This window comes from Poecilia mexicana, unplaced genomic scaffold, assembly GCF_051168715.1.
Source record: "Poecilia mexicana isolate PSO_F unplaced genomic scaffold, ASM5116871v1 scaffold_18, whole genome shotgun sequence".
NCBI lineage: Eukaryota > Metazoa > Chordata > Actinopteri > Cyprinodontiformes > Poeciliidae > Poecilia > Poecilia mexicana.
This window is the reverse complement of record NW_028263387.1, coordinates 8944336-8964433: the sequence shown is the minus strand read 5'-3', so window position 1 is coordinate 8964433 and position 20098 is coordinate 8944336. Positions and strand designations below refer to the sequence as shown.

The following is a 20098-nucleotide window of genomic DNA, read 5'->3' as shown; positions in this document are numbered from 1 at the left end:
AGTGGCCCTCTGAGACCACTTTGGCCACGAGGCACAGAGCCAGAGGACAAGTAGAGGCCCTTCAATTAATACTGAAGTAAAAGCTAAAAGCACGGGGGAAGTTAAGGGTATGGTGCCAGGTGGTTTGATGCTGCAGGACAGCTGAGTCAGGATTCAGAGGAAACCCTTGCAACAACTTTTACACCCATTTTTAAATCTTAAAAGTGACCTTTTTTGTGTAAAAAAAACTTTTCCTAAACCTTTTAATCTGACATCAAGTCAACGACGTCAGAAACAGATGACAAGAACCCCTTTGTTGTGCATGCCAAAAGTTGCCTTACGCTTGCCCAGAGTCCCACAGTCAAGCATGAGTTAGCAGAGGAGAAACTGGGCCAGGGTTAGCGAGTTAAGACGCAACGCTGCCAGCAGCCGGACCAGGCGGTTTTATGGACGAGAGCAACAGGACGGCGTGACCCAGTCCCCGAAAATACCCGCCGCTCCCTGTGGGGGACCGCAAACAGCGACCGCTACGCTCCCACATAAACAAGCGTCTCGGTCGCTCCGGGAGTTCCGCTCACGAAATACCTGAAGAGTCAGAAGGAAAAAAAAAAAAAAGGATGCAGAGGAGTTCACAGAGGGGTCATGACATTTTTTTTGTTTTGTTTTTTCAGACGTCGTAGATACAAGCTGCGGAACCACGGAGCAGCAGGGAAAGACGCGAGACTCGGCAGCAGAGATGGACGGCTGCAGATTCACTTCTCGGATGACGAATGGTCTTCAATAAGGGTTCAACCGCAGGGCAAGGCTAACCGCTAACAGCTTCATAATCAGCTACAAAGCTCACTATATTACACTTAACCTGTGTGGTATTTTGGCCTCTGGGGAGGCCTACAAGACAAATTGGGGAGATAATGTGATTTATGGCAGCTGTGGGACGATGGTGACGGACAAAAATTTTACCAAAGGATTCTTCAGCAAAAACCAAAAGAAAAAAAAAAGGCTGCTTTTGACCTGCTTATTGTGACGGCATTGAATATGTTGAAAAGAGAAATATGAAAATAAAACAACTGCTACATATTGTCACACTTTAACCACAAACTTAAACGTTTTTTACTACTTTTTTTTTTTTTTTGCAATAAACCAACACAAGTGAGAAGTTGAAGAAAAAGCAATATCCAGACTTCAACATTTTTTACGTATAAAACTTTAGTAACTATGTCATGCGGGTTTACTCATCCAATATCTCGAAATAAAGTCAAGTGGACCGTATCGCCTTTGGAAGATAACTAGTTTCTCAGCTCTACCTCAACAGATTTAGCTTTTTTGTTTTGGTTTGCCCTCAAATGATAATTTTTTTGCACTTTGTTTATTTTGGAAAAAGATCATGTATTTTCTTTGTTATTGTTATATTTACCAATACCAATTACCTGTTTTGTGTTTAAAGATATATTTAAGCAGCCAGTTGATTGATGCTTACTATGGTATAGTAAATTTACTTTTGAGAGAAGGGATACACTATATAATGATTTTTATTTCTTCTTCAAATTACTCCTTTCATTCAAAACTTTTGCTAATGTCAACATGAGATATGTTAATTTTAAACTGCAAATAAATGAATGAGTAAAAAAAAAAGATGGAGATCAAACTACTTTCTAAACAAGACTTTCAGTCTCTGAATATGCAAAGTAGGAAGAGTCGTAATCAGAAAGATTTGTTGCCGTAACTGGAGCCAGAGAAATGAGATAAGAGGAGCTGAAAACACGTGTACACCACACTTTTCAGATTAGTGCTTGTAAAACTAATTTGAAAAACGTGTAATTTTCTTGCACGCGGCTTGTGTTGGTCACATTAACTCCCATTAAATCCATCCAAGCTTGAACACTTTTGGCAACGCATGGCGACAACATAAACAAAGATGGCTGCCGTCACGTGCTTATCTAGCTCAATGGAGCATAAAGACTTTATCTTTCCAAAATATTACAAGGCAAACGAATTTTCAGAAAAAAAAAAAAAAACATAAGTATTAATGGGAAATCCTCCGGAGAGATTAAGTCGGAGTACTCTGGTGAAGTCTGTATATACAGCAATAAGCTGCTGCACCTCCCGAGCTTCACACGTTGTTTTCCGAAAAATAAATGACATCATCACCTTCGCCAGCTGTTCCAGTCGAAGGAGGTGAACACCCAGAGAGCGGTGGCTGAAAAGATTATTCAAAAAGCCCAAAAGGAAAGTTGATCCCGCGCATTAGAGCCAGGTGTTTGAGCGAAGAACATAAGGCCGTCCCAATTACCCGGCTTGCGAAGAAGAAGAAGAAGAAAAGAGAGAGAGAGAACGGTGGCTACGAGCGGTGGAAAAACAGAGCGGAAGTATTCGTAATTACAGGGACAGGCCGAGACACAGTGAGGCGGTAATAGCAGACAATGACTGAAGCATCTGATGTGCCAATGATAGAGCTCCCATCTCGGTCGGCTGCAGCTGGGGGTTTGCGGGAGCAATTTGGGAAGAAATGGTTGGAATCTCCAGACTGAATCCCCTGAACTTCTTTCATTCAAACCGTCTGTTAGGAACTGAGAAAAAGCTGAAACTTTCCACCTGAGTACATCCACATTTCATGACCTGGCTGCAGTTAAAATACAGACATGCTGTCACTTTAACACCAAAAACAGAATTGGACTTTATCAGGATTTTATGATCAAAACAATTTGAAATAGTGAAAATAAATTTGCTTCCTAGAAACATGGCCATTTCTGAAGAAAAAAAAAAAAAAAAAACTCGGTAAGTTTTGCCGCTGGTATTAAAATTGGTTTACTTTGCAAAACTGCAATGGAAACATTTTGTTCCGCCTCACACGAGTCACACGATCAACAACCGGATGTTGCCGCTGACGAAAACCATGAAGAAGAAGACAACAGGAAGTAGTTGGAGGATGATGGTGCGGAATGACTTTTAATGGCTCATTGTGCGAACAAACTTACTCACGTGTGATTTGAAATGCGTTTCTTATTTAAAGGAAACGCCGCAACATATGAATTGTGTTTTTAGGACACTAGCGGATTATTGACAAAGGTTTGAACACATTTGTAATGGAAACACAGTTAATGACGCAGAAGGAAAATCATACATGGTTTTCAACATGTTTACAATTGAAAGACTACCGAGTGCATTTGCATTGATCCCCCTTTTATTCTGATACCCCAGAATAAAATCCAGAGCAACCAACTTCCACCTTATGACCCCTTGGTCAGTTAAAAAGACACGTTAGGACAAGGTGGTGGCAGCACAATGCTGAGGGACTATCAATACATGCCACAGTTTGCATATTTCTATTCTTCTTGTTCCACTTTGCACCACTTTTCTTTTGGTCCTTCTACACCAAATCACCAAAGTTTGTGGTTTCAATATGAACAAAAAAATAAAAATAAACTGTTTGCATCTTATTGAATAAGAACACAGAAACAGCAGCTCAGAGCAAAAGATTCATAGTTATTAGCCGTTTCCACAGATATTTGAACTCTTAATTAGTTGGTTTTAGTAAAAATGCCTGAATCCCAGACATTCTTAACATGTTTGTGACTAATGCTACGACTACAATGTCTCAAAATGCTGATATGAAGTGGTGTGACCACTAGGGTTAAACTCAATTCAACAAATGGGATGCAAAGACTCCACTTTTTTCTGATTTACTGTTTGATTCAACAGGGAGCTGAAGACAAGCTTTTCAAATGAGCTCAGTTTAAAGTGACACCAGCATGCTAAAGGTAAAGCTAAACCACACAGAGCACACATAAGGGAAGTTGTAGCGAGGTTTACAATGGACGCTGGAGGACACAGATTTTTTTGCTTTTTTTAGATCGGTTCAAAATGGACAAATAATCTGTTTGAATATAAACCATTTTATTGTTGTTGTTTTTCACAGCATCACTAAAGCAACTCAAGAAGCAGAAAATTACTGAGAAAATCGGTTGATGTGGTCAAAGCGCACATGCAGCAGCAGAGGAAAGATGGATTTTACAACTTCCAGACATGCAAGCACACTGAATAACATAAAACACGTTGGCACATTTCCTTCTGTTTCACATTTATAGTCACTGACAGACGCAATATCAAATATCTAACAAAGAAGAAAAAGCGAGGAATCACCTCAGAGTTAAACCTGCTCTGAGTTAATCAGATTTATGTCTGGACTATGACAACTTGGCAATCAACATGGGGGTAATTTTACAAACAATGAGACAGGTTTTTGTGTTTCCATGGATACCCTTTGTCTTTTTCTTGCTTTTGAAACATGAAAATTGGCCTAAAAAGAGGCAAAGAGCTTCTCGGTTCATAGGTGACCTCCTGGAGGAGTTGTTGATGGAGTCTTGGAGTAATTTTGATGTACCACACTCTAAAAAGAAAAAAGTTGAACCAACTTAATTGAATTGCTTCTGTAGGTAACAAGTAATTCAATTAAGTTTATCCAACTAAATTTATTAAGTTTAACCAATTCAATATATTATAATCATCCAACTCAATTTGTTAAGTCAGTCTTACTCAAATCATTTAGTTTACTTCAAAAATGGTAAATAAACTTAAATAACACTTTTGACCACTGAAAGCACATATTAACACATTTATTTAATGCTCAGATTGGTTGGCAACTTGGCATTAAGTACCCAGGGGACACATTAACATACGGCAGGAGGAAGCTGGAATTGAACTGACAACCTTCCAATTACAAGGCGACTACTCTATCCAGAGAGCCACAGTTGCTTACTGGGAATGTGTCCCTGTAAGCTTGAGTCATTGTGTCAGACATGGGACACAAACTGAATTATTTCAATGTCAAAGTGAAAAAGGTTATTTAAGGAAAAGATTTGTGTATTTAGATGACACTGTAAAAAGATTATTTAAATTTAGTTTGGAACTTCTTAAAAGTTTGAGTTGACTTTCTGTAGAATTAAATCAAAGAGATTTTAAATGTTTATTAGAACAAAATAAATGATTTGAGTAAGAATGACTTAAATTTGTCATGTTAAACCCCCTTATGAATTAAGTTATAAAAACTTAGCAAATTGAGTTGGAAGAACTTGGTGAATTGAGTTGGATGATCATAATAAATTGAGTTGGTCAGACTTAGGATACAAAACTGGCGTTGAACTCAATTGTTTTAAGTAAAGTCAAAGTGAAAAGTTCCTTCAGGTTAAAGATTTGTAAGTTTTGAGTTAAATGAACACAAAAAAGTAAGTTGTCATAGCAAAAGCAAAATAATTAAGTTAAATTAATGTAAATAAGTCCATAACATGAACTACAGCCCAAAAACACTTTTTAGAGTGCAGCTAGAAAGTAATGTTTAAAAAAATTATTGGAAAAAAAAAACACTAAATTGCTAAATTACACACAATAACTCATCAACATAAGCCACTGCAAAAACACAAAATCTTACAATGAAGGGTATTTCAGCACTTGAAATAAGACAAAACTAACTTAAAAGTAACTTCTCTGCAAGATATAGGCGCTTGTTACAAGTCACTTTTAATAAGAAATTTTTTCCAAGTTATAAGTGAAATAATCTGCCAGTGGAAGTAGAACTTTTTCATCAATATTAAAGAATTGTTGACTTAAAAAAGCTCCTGTGTCTTGCAGAAAAGTTTCAGTTAGTTTTGTCGTATTTCAAGAGCGCCAAGACATTTGCACTAGAAATTACTTTGTAAGATTTTGTGTTTTTGTAGTGCATCACGAATAAAGAAGTCCTATTCCCAACGATGTGTAAGAAATCAAACATATCAAACGACTTTAATCTTATTTTCGGAGCGTGCCAGGTGCCCCCGGTTTAACCCGTGAGGTGCCACATGTGGGACTGAACATGGACGTCGGCAAGGTGGAAAGGAAACTTGACGTCGGGAAAGGAAAAACAAGAAAGGTAAGGATGAAAGACGGATCCAAGAGAAACCCCTGCAAACAAAAGACTGGAAATGTAATCCCTCTCAAGTGCAAACAGGCCTGATGATTGGGAGGTGGAGAGGGGACGGGGGGCGCAGCTGAATGGATCTGGCACGCCGAACAAGCCAAGGCAGCACTCTCACTGAGCATCCAGGCAACGTGAAGCTGCCCCACCTCAGCTCCCCTCTGTCAGACCTTCACAAGTCCCCGAGGAAAGACGGGAGGATTCCACCTCGCCCTCCTTCTCTCTCTTTTATTACAGCTGGCTGCTGTTGCTCATCCTCCTCTCATCAAAGACAGCAAAAGCACACGACTGTATGAGCTGTAGCAGAGCAGGCGGCGGCTTGCCAACAGGTCACCACGGCTACAAGCCTCCCCCCACCCCTCCCGTTTTGTGCTCAGACGCACTCTGACCTCTGGGGTCACCGCGACCAATCGGGGGACAAACTGAGAGCGGTGGCTCCGTCTAAAGAGGAGGAGGGGGGTTGGGGGGGGATCTGGATGCCTGAAGGTGGCTGCGCCAAGGGACAGTAACCCAGGGCATCATCATTTGTGGGGCGGCTCAAAGATTTAGAATGTTTTTGTAATGAATGCATGGTTGACTGAAGCGCATTGTTTCAGTATTGTTACATTTTTATTAATGTATAAAAATCTCAAATATGGCAACATGGTGCCATCTCACATGGGAAGGGTTGAACCTGCTAATGTAGTTCTACCTATTAATGTCTCTAGTAAAACATTTTATTTTTTCATTTTATTTTTCTTTTGGACAGAGCACCAAAACTGGGCCCTCATCCACTTAAAACAGGCCCTGGTGCAGAGGCCGAACTATGGGGGATGACGCGCCTCCACAAAGCTAACAGAGCAACGAAAAAAATCCACTTTTTATTTGACTTCTGCACGTTGTCAACAAACCTGTGATGGATTCCACAGACGACACTGTTTTTATGTCTGCACAAGTAAGACATAAAAAAAACTAATTTGTACAAAAGCAAAGACATCTGAACCTCAACCTCTGACACCTGAAACGTCTCATTAAAAACACTGCAGCCAACTCCATCTCAATCTCTCTGACAGAATGAGATTCTGCAGCTGAAAAGTAGCGAAACCACATGAATCAAAGGAAGCAGGTGAGCGCAATCATTGTTTAGCAACTTCAAACCACGACGGTGGACGAGTCGGGATGTGGGAGGTTTAGCACATTCAGGACGTCTGAGATCCAACAGGGTTTACATCTGGGACGCCTCAGCTTAGTTCTGCTGCTGATTTTGTTCCTGTTTGTTTTTTTTTTGTTGTTTTTTTTTTTTTAAAAGGTGGTTCCTCTCCATCGTCAATTTGGACTAATTTAACTAATTTAAAGCGGCGCTACGAAAGCCGAAAAGCCAGCGTCCTCACCTGAATCGTTTCATACCATGGGGTATTCCCCCGCGTAAAGCCAAGCTCAAGATGTCTTTCATCATACCTGCACCGACACATTCACAAACACGGGATTTTATAGCGACGGGGGAGACATGCTCCACTGCTTGCGTGAGCCACACAGGTCGCAGACTCTTAGATGTGGGTGTGGGAGAGGAACAACGGAGGCTTTTTGAGAGCACATTGAAGCTGCTATATGTGGTTTATGGGGTTCCTAATACGCTCAGCGACAAAGGTGTATCGACCTTTCTCCGAGTGAAGAATGGCCGTAAATCTGGTGTACCGTTAACTTCAGGGGTGTCCAAAGTGGGTCGTTGCGGGCCGGCATCCTGCATGTTTTAGTTCTCTCCCTGCTGTTAGTAACAACCTTTTCAGCTTGTCAATGTTCCTCTTAGGCCTTCTGATGAGCCATCATTTGATCCAGGTGCGTTAAACCAAGGAGAGAACTAAAACACGCAGGATGCCGGCCCGCAAGGACCCACTTTGGACACCCCTGGTCTGCATGTTGAAATGAACTTTAGTTTATGCTACAACTGAGACAGTATCCACAAAAATGAGAATAAAAAAGGCCGGGATGAAAACGATCCTGGTGAGTTTAAGAGCCAGACCGAAAACGGAAACGGAGCAGCAGCATCCAGTCAAACCAAACATCCAGTCCTCCTTCTCAGATCAGATTTTCCACCCGCCTCTGCGCCTCAACTCAAAACACCATCAGAACTTTATCATAAACGTGTTTAATCTCCTTCTGACCTGCATCGTCAACATTCATGCGGGTTTTCAAGACAAAAAGTCATAAACTTCACAACAATCCCCAATATTTCTGCACACGTTCCAAGAAACATGTTGTATTTATTTGCAGAACATGCCAAATTTATAAATCTGAGCATGGGAAGAATGTCTGTTTGGCTGAAGGAAACCAAACAGCACCAACACAAAAGCTCACCAAAAGATCCTTGGACAACTAGCTTTGATTTGCTCTGAGGATCACTTGGTAAAGAACTCGCTGTTGGAGGGGGAACTAATGAGTGGATGAGCGCCTGAGAAAATGAAATAAGAGAATGGGGGACCCACAAATCAACCTGATTATCAGCCCTCCCTCTGTGGAACGTTCCACCCTGTGGCACCTGCAGGCAACAGGAGACAAGTCTCACCAAGCTTCAGATGAATCCGGGGGGAAAGAACTGTTTTAGGAACCAAAAAGTCACATTTAATAGCAAAAATATCTAATGTCATCATGGGGTGAAGGCTGGCTGCATTTCCAAATGTGCAAAAAACATTGGGAAAAAAAATCAGCTATTTATCGTGGACAGAATTCTTTTTATTTTTTTTTTTTAAAGAAAAAATCTTTCAGTTTGAGTAAATTTTTTCCTCTAAAGTATATGCAACAAAGGTATTTATTTGAGACAATTCAAATGTTGAGAAAGTTTTAAGTCACTAAGGCCTATATACCCTTAGTGGTTTCATAGTTAAATACATGTTTAGAATTTTTTTTATTTTTTTTACTTGTCTGGCCAAGATGACGGTTCTGAAATAACATTAACACACTAGTTTTCATATCAACCCTTAAAACTAGCAAGACAAAACAAACAGCGATGTCCAGCTGCACCAAAACGCAACACGAAGTCTTAATTCCTGCCGTTCCAATCGCATGTGCCAACCCTTTTTGACTTTTCCACCCCCGTGTTCCCGCCATCATGCCTCTGCTCTCCAGGCCGTTCCTCCTCACCTGCATGTGATGTTTTCCCTGCACCAACATCTGTGTCGGCCCAACGGACCAACTGAACCGCCAGCACAGTCCATGTTTGTGTGTTTGCTGACATGTTTTAGTTAAAAAATAAAACTTCCAACTCCCTCCCTCCTGAAACAAATGCTCATTTAATGTACGGACTAAAGCGAGAGACAAAGATTAAAACATCTTTGTTTTAAAAGTCTGGAGGATTAATAAATGGTTTGTATGAAAACTTCTGGCTGGTTTTGCTGTGTGGCTAACTTATAGCGCGCTGTAGCTAGCGAGTTTCAGCCAAAGCTACCAAACATGCTAGCAGCACACAAGGAGAGTCGGGCATTTTCCCTCGGTTTGAAAAAACACAAAATAAAATTAGGTAACGTTTATGCTAAATATCCATGACACCAGTAGGTAGGTGGAGACGGCACCGTCACAACAAATAAACTACAGGAGAAGAAGACTGTTAGCTTAATTCAATTGTTCATTTCACAGCACTCTGATATGTAACACTGACAAATATCGTCATTTGTGAAGTTTATGATGAACCAGAAAAGTTTCTTTTTTGAAATACCATAAAATTCCCACAACATGATGCTGCCGTGATGCTTAATTAACAACTTTGCACGACGTCTGACCCTTTTCAATAACATCCTCTCAGAACATGTGATTGAAATAAGACCATTTGGCATTATTAGTCACAGAGAAACAACGTGCGTTCATGCTTGTTCTTCTGTGCCGATTCTGATGACACCTTATAAAGACATTTTGTCGACTTATAGTCAAACTCTGATTGCACTTATTTTTTTCTCAAAACACAAACTTTGGGCTTTATTTACAAAGGATGCAACTTATATGCCTATAGGCAAAGACCACCCAAGTAATGCATCATTCATTGCCCCCACACATCCATCAGTTGCACACACACACACACACACACACACACACACACACACACACACTGCAAAACAATCAGGGAGGTGGTGCTGGAGGTGGAGGGGTCAATTTAAAGTCAATGCGGCTCAATCAGCTGATTTGTGTTGAGACACTGGAGGTTTTCCATCCCTCTGCTTACTTGACTTTCAGCTGATAAATAAATTCCTCTTGCTGACATATTTTCATCTTTTTTTTTTCTTTCTTTCACTGAAACTCAGATACAAACCCAGTTATTAATCACCAAATAAATACTATTTTAACCCTTTCTGTCATGAATGAAACCTGAAAAAAGTGGGAAGAATGAATCGATTATGGTTTCATGCAAAGCTGGCCACATGTCAATTAGTGAATTATGGACACATTTAATCTAATTTTCTACACGTGTAGACCCTTGTTCCTTTAATTAGGCAATGCTGATAATTGACAAATAATTAAAATGTCTCATATGGAAGCAAATATTAGAAACGTGTTACAATTAAAGAATAATCAGGTTAATGCAGCACGCTAAAGTATTCATTACATACTACATCCAAAATGTCATCATACACAAACACAAAGTGGAAAGAAAATCACATATAATTCTCCATTGAGTTTCGGAGGGGTTTTTAAGAGTTGGGTCTGGACTTTGACTGGACCATTCTAACACATAAATATCGATTTGAGTTCATATCCTTCAGCCTCTTCATGGTTTTCTTCCCCCTATAATTATCTCCATTATCTTCCCATCAACTCTACCTAGCTTCCCTGACCCTACTGAAGAAAAGCATCCCCACACCATGATGCTGCCACCACCTTGCTTCACTGTGGGGACGGTGTATTCAGGGTGACATGGAGTTTTCTACCACATCGAACATTTTGCGTGTTACCTAAAAAGTTGAAATGCGGTCTCATCTGATCAGAAGACATTCCTCCACATGTTTTGCTAATTATATGCCGAGTTAAAATTACATACAGCAGGAGTAGATTTTAATAATAGGCTGCTTCTAAAAGCAAATAGGTGATATTTGAGACTCCCCTTCCATTTCTACATGATGCACTTCTTTATGCTGGTCCATTATAAATCGCATTGTCCTCCATCTCTTCTAATAATTATTCTTCAGCTGTCATTTCCGTAACTTTACACCAGGGATGCCCTGCTTTGGGAAGCGCCGGTACAGAAAGAGGCAGAGAAAATTATAGGACCGTCAAAAATGTCTGATGTAAGCTGCCGAGCTAAAAGGTGTGGCTTAGACAAAAGCCTGCTGCGCTAATGAACTTCATAAATATTCATCAGGAGGGCGGGGCTTACAATGCAAATGAGTGTGAGCGGGTCCACTCAAATATCAGCTGTATTAACAGCGCCCACAGCTGCATTTAAACGCGGCTTCATTGAAAGCTTTCAATGAAGTGATCCACACAACTAAGACAGAAAATAGGAGTAATTCATTGATAGCATGACCAACAAAAGTGCCATTTAACACTCATTTAAGTCAATTCTAAACTGTACAGGAAAAATAACAAAACTTAAAGGCGGATAAGACATTTGAGAGGCTTTGCGCGAAAAAAAAAATCCGTCGCTTTTATCTTTGGTTTTCAACAAAGTTAGACACATTTTCCCCTGATCTACACGAGCAGCAGTGGTTTAAATATGCATCAACAATGTGCTGTGTGAGCGGCTCATAAAGCATGAGGAGAGCCGCTTCACCTGCAGGACCAATAGCAGCCTAGAAACAACTGGTACTTACTCCGTGCGTAGATCTCAGCACACAGGAGACAGTCAGCACACAGATCCTGCAACGGAGAAACATTTTTGGTTTACTTTATTAGAGTTATGTGAGGGAGTTTTTCTTTTTTTTTTTTTCTTTTTTTCCTGGCAGATGACCTGCACTGGAGCTGCGATCGTGCACCGCACAGCTGCATGCTGGGGCATTATTAGTTCGCACGGGGATTTTTGCAACAACAAAAAGAAGAAGAAGAAGAAAAGTATTCTTACAGGAATTTCATTTTTGTTATCCGCCTGGCTGCCACAGACTAGATCCCCCTCTCTTCACCAGCAGGAAGCACCTCAAACGCGCTCATCGGCAGCTCCAAAACTACACATCTACACGGATAAGAAGAGACAAAGTAGTCCCTCCGCTGAAACCGAGACCCCCTCCGCAAGTTCCGCGCGTGCGCGCGCGCTGCAAATGTAACCAAAGGAAAGAAAAAAGAAAAACATGAACAGAAATCTGGCCAACAAGTTAGAAGTTTGTTCCCACTCACCGAAGTCAAAGCGGTGCACAGGCTGCTGCGCTCTCCGAGCTGCTGCGCTCTCAGCTCAGCGGCGAAAAGCAGCGGAGGGGCGGAGGAGGGGCCACACGTTCAAACGCACACGCGCGCGCGCGCACACGCACACACACATACGACCTCACCCACACATATACACACACACACACCAACGCACATGTCAGCGCCTCCATAACCGAGGATGCAAAAGCACACCGTCTGAAATCAAAGTTGAAGCTCTCTCTGCCATCAGCAGTGGTTCACCGATCTCGCGTTTAACCCATAAAAAAAGTGCCAAAACTTTTTTTGCATTACGATAAAACCGAACAATTTAGTTGTTGTTTTTTTTTTAATGTACATTGTTTTCTTTATCATATGTGTTAATGTTGCACAAATACTACCAAGTCTAGAAAAAAGTACATGAAAACTTTTTTATTAGTATTATTGTTTTCTCTCTGTTATCATGATTTAATTGTGAAACACCACAAAGCAGGCAGGAGCCAGGTCTGTTTGCACTCCACACATAGTCATGGTGAGTTACTCAAGTTGCAAACAGTCCTCTTTTAGCTCTAGTGCTCTATTTTTATTCATCTTGACCTGAGCCTTCAACGCTGTTTTTAACAGCCTGTTGATGTATCTGTTATGCCGATGACGTCATCCTCCTGCTTGAATCTGAATAATCTGAAAAGCGGGTTCTCAGTTAGTGATTTTTGTCATTTTTTTTCTAGCTCACTGATGTCATATTTATGTGTGACATCTCCATTTGCTCCGACTCCGAGTTAAAATGTGGATCGGAAACAATGTAAACTCTCAGAAGATCACATGTGAGGTTCCTCAAGGCTGTATTCTCGGGCCATTTTTCTTCACTCCATTACCTCTTTCCTTTCATATGCCAATGAAACAAATCCCATTTTTTGTCACCACATTACCGTATTCGAGTCAGTGTGTCGTGATATTAATAAATGGATGAGTAGGAAGCAGAGGTCACCGTTTTTGGTGCCCAAAGGTCAGCATTCAACCGTCATGCTAAATCCTACCAGCGAACACAACCAATGTAAGGGCAAAATAATACTGACAAGAAAGCAATGCTAGTGTTTGATTTGATCTACAGCAGGCTTAATTTGGTAGTCTCCATAAAAAAATAAAAAAAAATAAAAATAAATCAGGCAGCTGCACTGGCCACCTGTTTGTAAACAGGGTAGATTTATCCCATAAACTATCGGAGATATTCACTCAGACTGTGTTCACTGGACTAGAACTAAACAAGAGGATGTCAGTTTCTACGCTTCTCAGCTGTGGAACAAACTCCCTGAAAATCTGAGTTGCTCAGAAACAGTTGACATCTTTGGATCGCGATTAAACACTTTATTACATACATGCAGCTTTCCCATCAAAATTGATTGTGTTTATTACTTTATCTATTGTTTTTGACCCACTAATCGAGAACATATCTGTTCATATTCAATAGTTTACCTCGTTAGCACGATTAGCTTCCTCCTTAGGCTGCTTAATAAACTTGTAGCTAAATGACTGCAAAAGCATAACACACCAAGTGAGAACAGTGAACATGTTGTGTTGTTTTCTTTTCTGTTCTATCCTTTTCTAAAAAAAAAGAAAGAAACAATTTGAAAAGTTTGAAAATGTGGCCAAAAGTTTTGAATTTTGACTTGCGTTTTTGCGTTTTGAATGATGAAACTATAACCAAAGCGGCCAACTTCACCTGCCAGCAAGCAGATGGTAATCTGATGATTCACTGTGATTTCAGTGAGCCTCTCCGAGACGTTCGGCTCACCTGTCACTCGTGTCATCTCCATCCACCTGCAAAGGATCAAAAGTGGAAAAGGGTGACCTTTAAAAATTCCACAGGAATGCAACATGCCCAGACTTACAGAAAAATTAAAGGGAAAATGTCAAGACACTTTTTTTTCCACGCTCAGTTTTTTTTGGGCGCAAAGTGGTATCCATCCGCGCGCATATCGGGACGTGATAAAGTGAGTTTCTTTTCATTTGAAAGTAAAGGAAACCCGATCTGAACTGAACGATCCACACCTGAAAATAAGTTTTGCATTAGATTACAAACATATATATTTTTATTATTATTATTTTTGCACTCTTTTTTTCTGTTGCAGATGCATGCGGAGCACAAATCACTGCGCTCACGAGTGTCGGAGTCGCCGCACATCCGGGGTGGGTAACAAGTTGGCGCTGCAAGTCGGAGGGGAGGGAAATAGAGTGGGGAAGGGGGACGGGAGGAGGGGGTGGGGGAGAACTGCAGAGGCGCACCGTGCCAGAGCCAGGATCACTACAGGATCTCGCTCTGTGAGCGCAGCAACAAGCCGCAAGAGTGAGTGCCTTTCTGCTCACACTTTCTGCGTCCGACGGGCCGAGTCTGCAGACGGAGGTTGGCGCACAGAGACATGACACGCACATAGAGAGACGGGTCCGTGATCGGTAACGCAGGTGGATCGCAGTTTTCCTCCTCTGAAGATGACTAGAGGCTTGAGGCGCCTGCGACAGCCTGCCTGGGTTGTGATTTGGCTCGTACTGTACGCCACCATACAACTATCCGACTCTGCGGTAAGTGCGCTTTTTGTTTGTAGTGGGGGGGTCGGGGGGAGGGAGGGGGTGATTGTTTTCTTCCTTGCACAGATTTTTTTTAATGTTATGATTCTGGGGTCGTTTTTTTTTTTTTTTTTTTTTTTTGGGTGGGAGTGGTGGGGGGCCCAGGACCCACGCAGCATGATGAGACCTGCCGCGCTCGCCGAGCCGGCGCGGGGTCGGACTCCACCGCTTCTAACCGAGTCCGGATAAAAACGTAGAGAAACAGAGAGAGAGAGAGAGAGAGAGAGAGAGAGAGAGAGAGAGAGAGAGAGAGAGAGAGACTTGCTTCGATGCTCATATGTCAGTAATAAGCATGCAATCGGCGCGTTTGCACTTGTTCCCCAACTTTTGGTGCACCGCTCGTTCCCCACGAGAGCAACCTCCTTGCTTTTGTAGCTTTCATGGCAGCTACCCCCCACCCCCCAACCCCACTCCTCCTCCTCCCAACCCCGGACCGGGGGTTTGTGTCCGGCTGCATGCGCTCTGACTGCGAACAGGAGAGGAGAGGAGGCAACCTGCAGCAACATGCCAGCCAGCGAGCTTCTCAACCACATTCACACTTCTTTACTTTTTTTTTTTTTTTTTTTTTTTTTTTTTTTTGTAGCTTGCATGTTGTTCTGCGCAGTATGAAAGATTCTGGCAAAAAAAAAAAAAAAAGGAAAAAAAAAGAAACCCATAAAATATAAAAAGGCTGAATGTGGCGGATTGTTCCTTTGCTTTTTGTAATAAGAAAAGAAAAGACATTCCTGCTCTGTCAGTGATAACAGCGTCTGCACAAGCTGGCTTGTTGTGCGTAATCCAAGTCGTGTTGTCGTCCAAGAAAAAAAGAAGCAGAATTATTGATGGATTTTTTTTATTCCTCCCCAAAGTGTTCAAATGCTTATGTTTGGACCAGGGGTGGCTCTAGAAACTTCTGAAAGCAGCACCTCTTGGGTCAAAGCTGCTAGATTATTGAATTTAGAAGTCGTATTTGTCAAGTTCCCTGTCAAAAATGAAGAGGAAGAACTCGTGTGAAGTCTGAATATTGACTGGGAAAGTCATTCCTTATCCAATATGGCTGCAACATACGAAAACAGTGAAAGTTGTAGGTGTATTAGCAATTAGCAACTGTGATCGTTTCCTGATTTTTCCTTCTAATCTTGCAGCATTTTGACGCGCGTACCGTACAACGTGTGTATTTGTTGTGCAATGAATAAATTGAAACTTTAGCTAGTTGAGGCTAATTCTCTCTTTGCAATGTTCTGTTCTGTTTGGCCAAAGTAGGCATCGGTTAGCGGGCTAATAAGCCTGCAGGGTTGGTCACTGCCCACTCCTGAGCCCCCGTTAGAGTCGCCCCTGGCCATCTTAAACGTGACATCTGGTTGCAGTTTCTCCTTACACATGAGCTGGATTCAGGAGGCGTTTGTGTTTACTCGTAGTTCACGCCATCCTCACCCTACATAGTCGCTCCTATAAGACTCAGTTCTCACCAGACGCAGGTGTATTATCTCTCGAAACGCTGTGGACAAAAATCACTGACTGCCTCTCATGAAATATTTCAGCAGCTCTTTCACTTTCTCTCTCTCTCTTTGTTGAATATTCACACCTCATTAATAATTCAGAGATTCTGCTGGATGATAATCCCGCCCATAATCCAGCTGTGTCCAATCAGGCTCGCTCTTGTTCCTGCTTCTTCTTGTGCTTGTTTTTTTTTTTTTTTAACTAATCCCAGGGACTTTTCTTGCATCCCCCATAACTGAAGCATCAGTTTGTTCATAGAACATGCACTACGCGATTTGTTGGCGATGTTTGATCCTTGGTGTAAAACTCTCATTTAAATATTTTTGAAATATTTAATTTTAGTCATGATTCTGTAAAGCTTCCCTGTGACCAGAAGTTGACTTATGATCCCTAAAACAGGGTGAAGGTGATTGGACAGAATAATTCTTTATTTTTTATCCATTAAATCTACTCACAAGCACCTAACAGTGTGTGCGAGGTATTCTATCAGCAAAGGTGAAATTAGCAGAAATGATTGAATTATCTTTAAATGATAACTTTAAAAATAAATAAATAAATATCTTCAAGATTTGCCTTGGTGTATTTAACTTAATGTATGCGGACCTTTCAGTGCATCCGCCAGAAAGCAGTTTTAAGGCTATAGCTGAAAAATAAATAAATAAAAAATAGCACATGACTGGATGAGATCTGCTTTAAATTCATTATTCTCCATAAAGTATCTGCAAATACTCACTAAGACACTGAGGTGAAAACAAGAAACGATGTTTATCGGAGTTGTTATTGTTTCTAACAGAGGTGCTACAGTAAAAGGTTGAGTGGCGCTTCTACAACATTGTGGGTTGTGAAGAAGATGATGCTAAAGTAAAGAGGAGGGGTGGCAAAATAAAATAAAAAAAAAATCTAGCAGGACTGAAAGTGAAAGTGCATTGCTGAACTCGGGAACAGATGTTTGAGCCTGGTGCTTTCTCACCGTCCGTATCAGCGAGTTTACTTTCATCAGAGTAAATATATAAGCAGACCTTGAATCCAGTGTGAGCAAAGGAGAAAACCGTCTTACAGCGGAGGGAGTCTGACCTGGGAAGGCTTTCCCGGGGCTCTCACTGTCTCCCTCTAGTGGCGGCCGGCTGTGTTTAAAATACTCTTCAAAGCTCACTAAGTTACTTCACTCGATAAAAACTTAAGTAATTGCTCATTTACTTTGATATTTATGGCATTCTGAATAGATATATCAATTTATAGGTGGAAATCCTATCAAACTCCAAACTGAGGAAGCTGATGCATTTCAGCAGATTTTCATAACAAATCCGTTCGAAGGTTGCACAGACCGTTTCCTTTCCATTTCATAATATAAAAGTTGTAATAAAAGGGGAGCGTCACGCATCACTTGTGCTCTGAGAATTAAAGCCGGCTTCGATACGAATCTCCTCAGCGCCAGGTGAGCGAGTTCAGCTGTAATCTACACCCCAAGGATCTTCCTTTGAACCCGTCATGCCCTTGCAAACCACAAACACGCACTTAGTGCGGAAGCTCTGTCCCCTGCGTGTGCGCGCGCGCACGGCCCGTCATGGGTTCCCTCACCTTTACACGTGACCTGGAGCCCAGGTGGAGGTGGAGGTGGAAGAGGAAGGGGAGGGGGGGGAAGGAGGTCGACCGTTTGCGCTTGTGAGGTGAGGGAGCTTAGTCATAACATCCGCGCAGAGATATGTCTGAGACGTATGCAGCAGATAACAGAGCGTGCCTTCCAGTGCAGCAGAGGAGGGAATCTGTACATTCTCTTTTTTTATCGCATTTCTCATTTGTTTGTTTGTTTGTTTGCATGATTTATGCTTTTGTCTCCTGGTAACGCTTTTTATTTGTCTGCCTTCAAATGACCCTCTTCTTTCTTGTTTACGCAGGACTGTGATGCCTGTACCTTGTAAATAACACTGTCAAAGCTCATCTTTTATTCCATGCGAGTTCAACGAACAGGTTTTGTTGTGCTGACTTGATGGGTTTGGTTTTGTTTTTGTCACCAGATGACATAGCATTAAAAGTAGAGCAGACATTAGCTTGCATTGCTTTATGTTCCTGGTGTTTCTTAGTCATTTTTTTAGCTATAATAACTTTACATGTATTTTATGCTGAATCATTTTAAATTGGGATTGTAATCACATCATAACCCAAAAGCAGCAGAGCCAGCTAATTTAAAGAGTGGTGGGAAATCTGAAGAGCTATAGAGAATTAACCCAGGTTTGCTAAATGTAGCTATTGTATTGAAGATGCTAATAATGCTAATAAAGTTAGTACTTTATCTCATTTTTAGATTTGTAAAAATATTTTTGCGAGGCATTCGGTTTGTTTTGTTAATTAGCTGTATCATCTATACAGCTAATTAAGTAAGCAGACATGCTAACTCTTGTTAGCTTGTTGCTTCGGGAATAAATCTGGAGGCTAGCCCATTCCAGCCACTCACTTCCTGTATTTACTTGTTAGCTCGCTAACGTTCGTTCCAAATTACTGTTGTTTTCAAAAGGAGCGATGGGTGCTAACTCTCTGGTAGCTACGCCACAAGTGTCAGGATTTTTTTGCTACCGGAAATATGTTCAGCTAGCTGACTTTGGTTTTGTTTGCAAGCTAAAAGTTTTTGGTGTAGTTCCACCGATTTGTTCCAGAGAAAATGACCAGAAAAGCCTCATGTCTGCACAATCTCACCAATATCTATTACAACCACCCAGAAAAGTATGTAGCTAAACATTCATGATTACAGATATTTTGATTTGATTTGTCTAATGAATTCTCAAATTATGGGATGCCTTTTAAAATTACCACCAGCTAAACCAAAAGAGAGCCAACACGTAGTGGAGAAAGATCTAAACAAATATATGGAACAAATCTAATATAGAATGCACTTAAAGTACTTTGTTTTATATTAAAAATGTTTATCATGCTAAACAAAGGTGCTTCATTTCCTTCCTCACAAGTAGAGATAATGACTAGATTACATTAGCTTGTTACGCAACTGTCTGCTTATTTTACTGAGAGACATGTTTGCAAGCTTGTTGCTAATTTTCATTTTTAAGCAGCTTCATTATAAAAATACCAGTGTGGCAAAACCACACCTGTAATTGACTTGAAATTAAAAATAAATGTGCAATAAATCTAAAAAAAAAACAAAAAAAAAACAAAAAAAAAAAAAAAACAACTAACTTGATTGTTTGAATTCAGCTTTGAAGAAAAGAACCAGAAGTCTAATGTGAAAAGATCATCAAAAGAAACTTAAATATTATTAAACCCTCCCCCGATTATAAGAGATGAGGCCCATTTGACTTTTTACTCTGTGCGCAATTCAGTAAGGCAGTATTGACCCCACGAGCACCTTTGCAATGTTTAGTTTTTCTGTGTGTGGTTTTGGGAACTGACGGTCTAACGGGACAGCTCCCTGCTTCCCTGCTGTCCAACTGTGACATCTGCCGCGCTCCTCATGAGCATTGCGCTCAGGGAGGGTACAAAATTATCTATATTTAAACATGAGCTAGTTGTGGCATCCAACAGAGCTAAAAAAAGTCATCATGTGGTGTAGTTAGTGCTCAGACTAGATAAGGCACTCTTGTCATTAATCCATTTTAAACACTCACACTTTATTCCCAGCGCATAATTCGACAATGTTACCAGCCGGATGAGATGAACTCACGGGCCGGATATGGCTGCGGAGCCACCATGTGATGATCACTAGCCTAGAGGTTAAGACTCACAATGTGGTGTCAATGAACTGCAGATGCCACCCGTACTAGCGGGTGG

The 20098-nt window shown here is 41.1% G+C and overlaps 2 protein-coding genes across 5 annotated transcripts in view; one reads left to right on the top strand and one right to left on the bottom strand.

Annotated features, from left to right (window-relative positions):
* col4a6 (collagen, type IV, alpha 6) overlaps window positions 1-12324 on the bottom strand; it is a 119296-nt gene extending 106972 nt beyond the window's left edge. For all 4 annotated transcript variants that reach the window (XM_088015176.1, XM_088015174.1, XM_088015173.1 and 1 more), the window contains exons 1-3: window positions 12218-12324; window positions 11949-12135; window positions 11701-11746 (exon numbers count right to left, since the gene is read on the bottom strand). In XM_088015176.1, coding sequence (XP_087871302.1) covers window positions 11701-11746; window positions 11949-11959 — 57 coding nt within the window. In that variant the 5' untranslated portion in view covers window positions 11960-12135; window positions 12218-12324. The remainder of the gene's footprint in view (window positions 1-11700; window positions 11747-11948; window positions 12136-12217) is intronic.
* Window positions 12325-14469: 2145 nt separating this feature from the next.
* col4a5 (collagen, type IV, alpha 5 (Alport syndrome)) overlaps window positions 14470-20098 on the top strand; it is a 54728-nt gene continuing 49099 nt past the window's right edge. Inside the window, exon 1 of the mRNA XM_015006037.2 lies at window positions 14470-14797. Within this exon, the coding sequence (XP_014861523.2) occupies window positions 14708-14797 (90 nt within the window). The 5' untranslated portion in view covers window positions 14470-14707. The remainder of the gene's footprint in view (window positions 14798-20098) is intronic.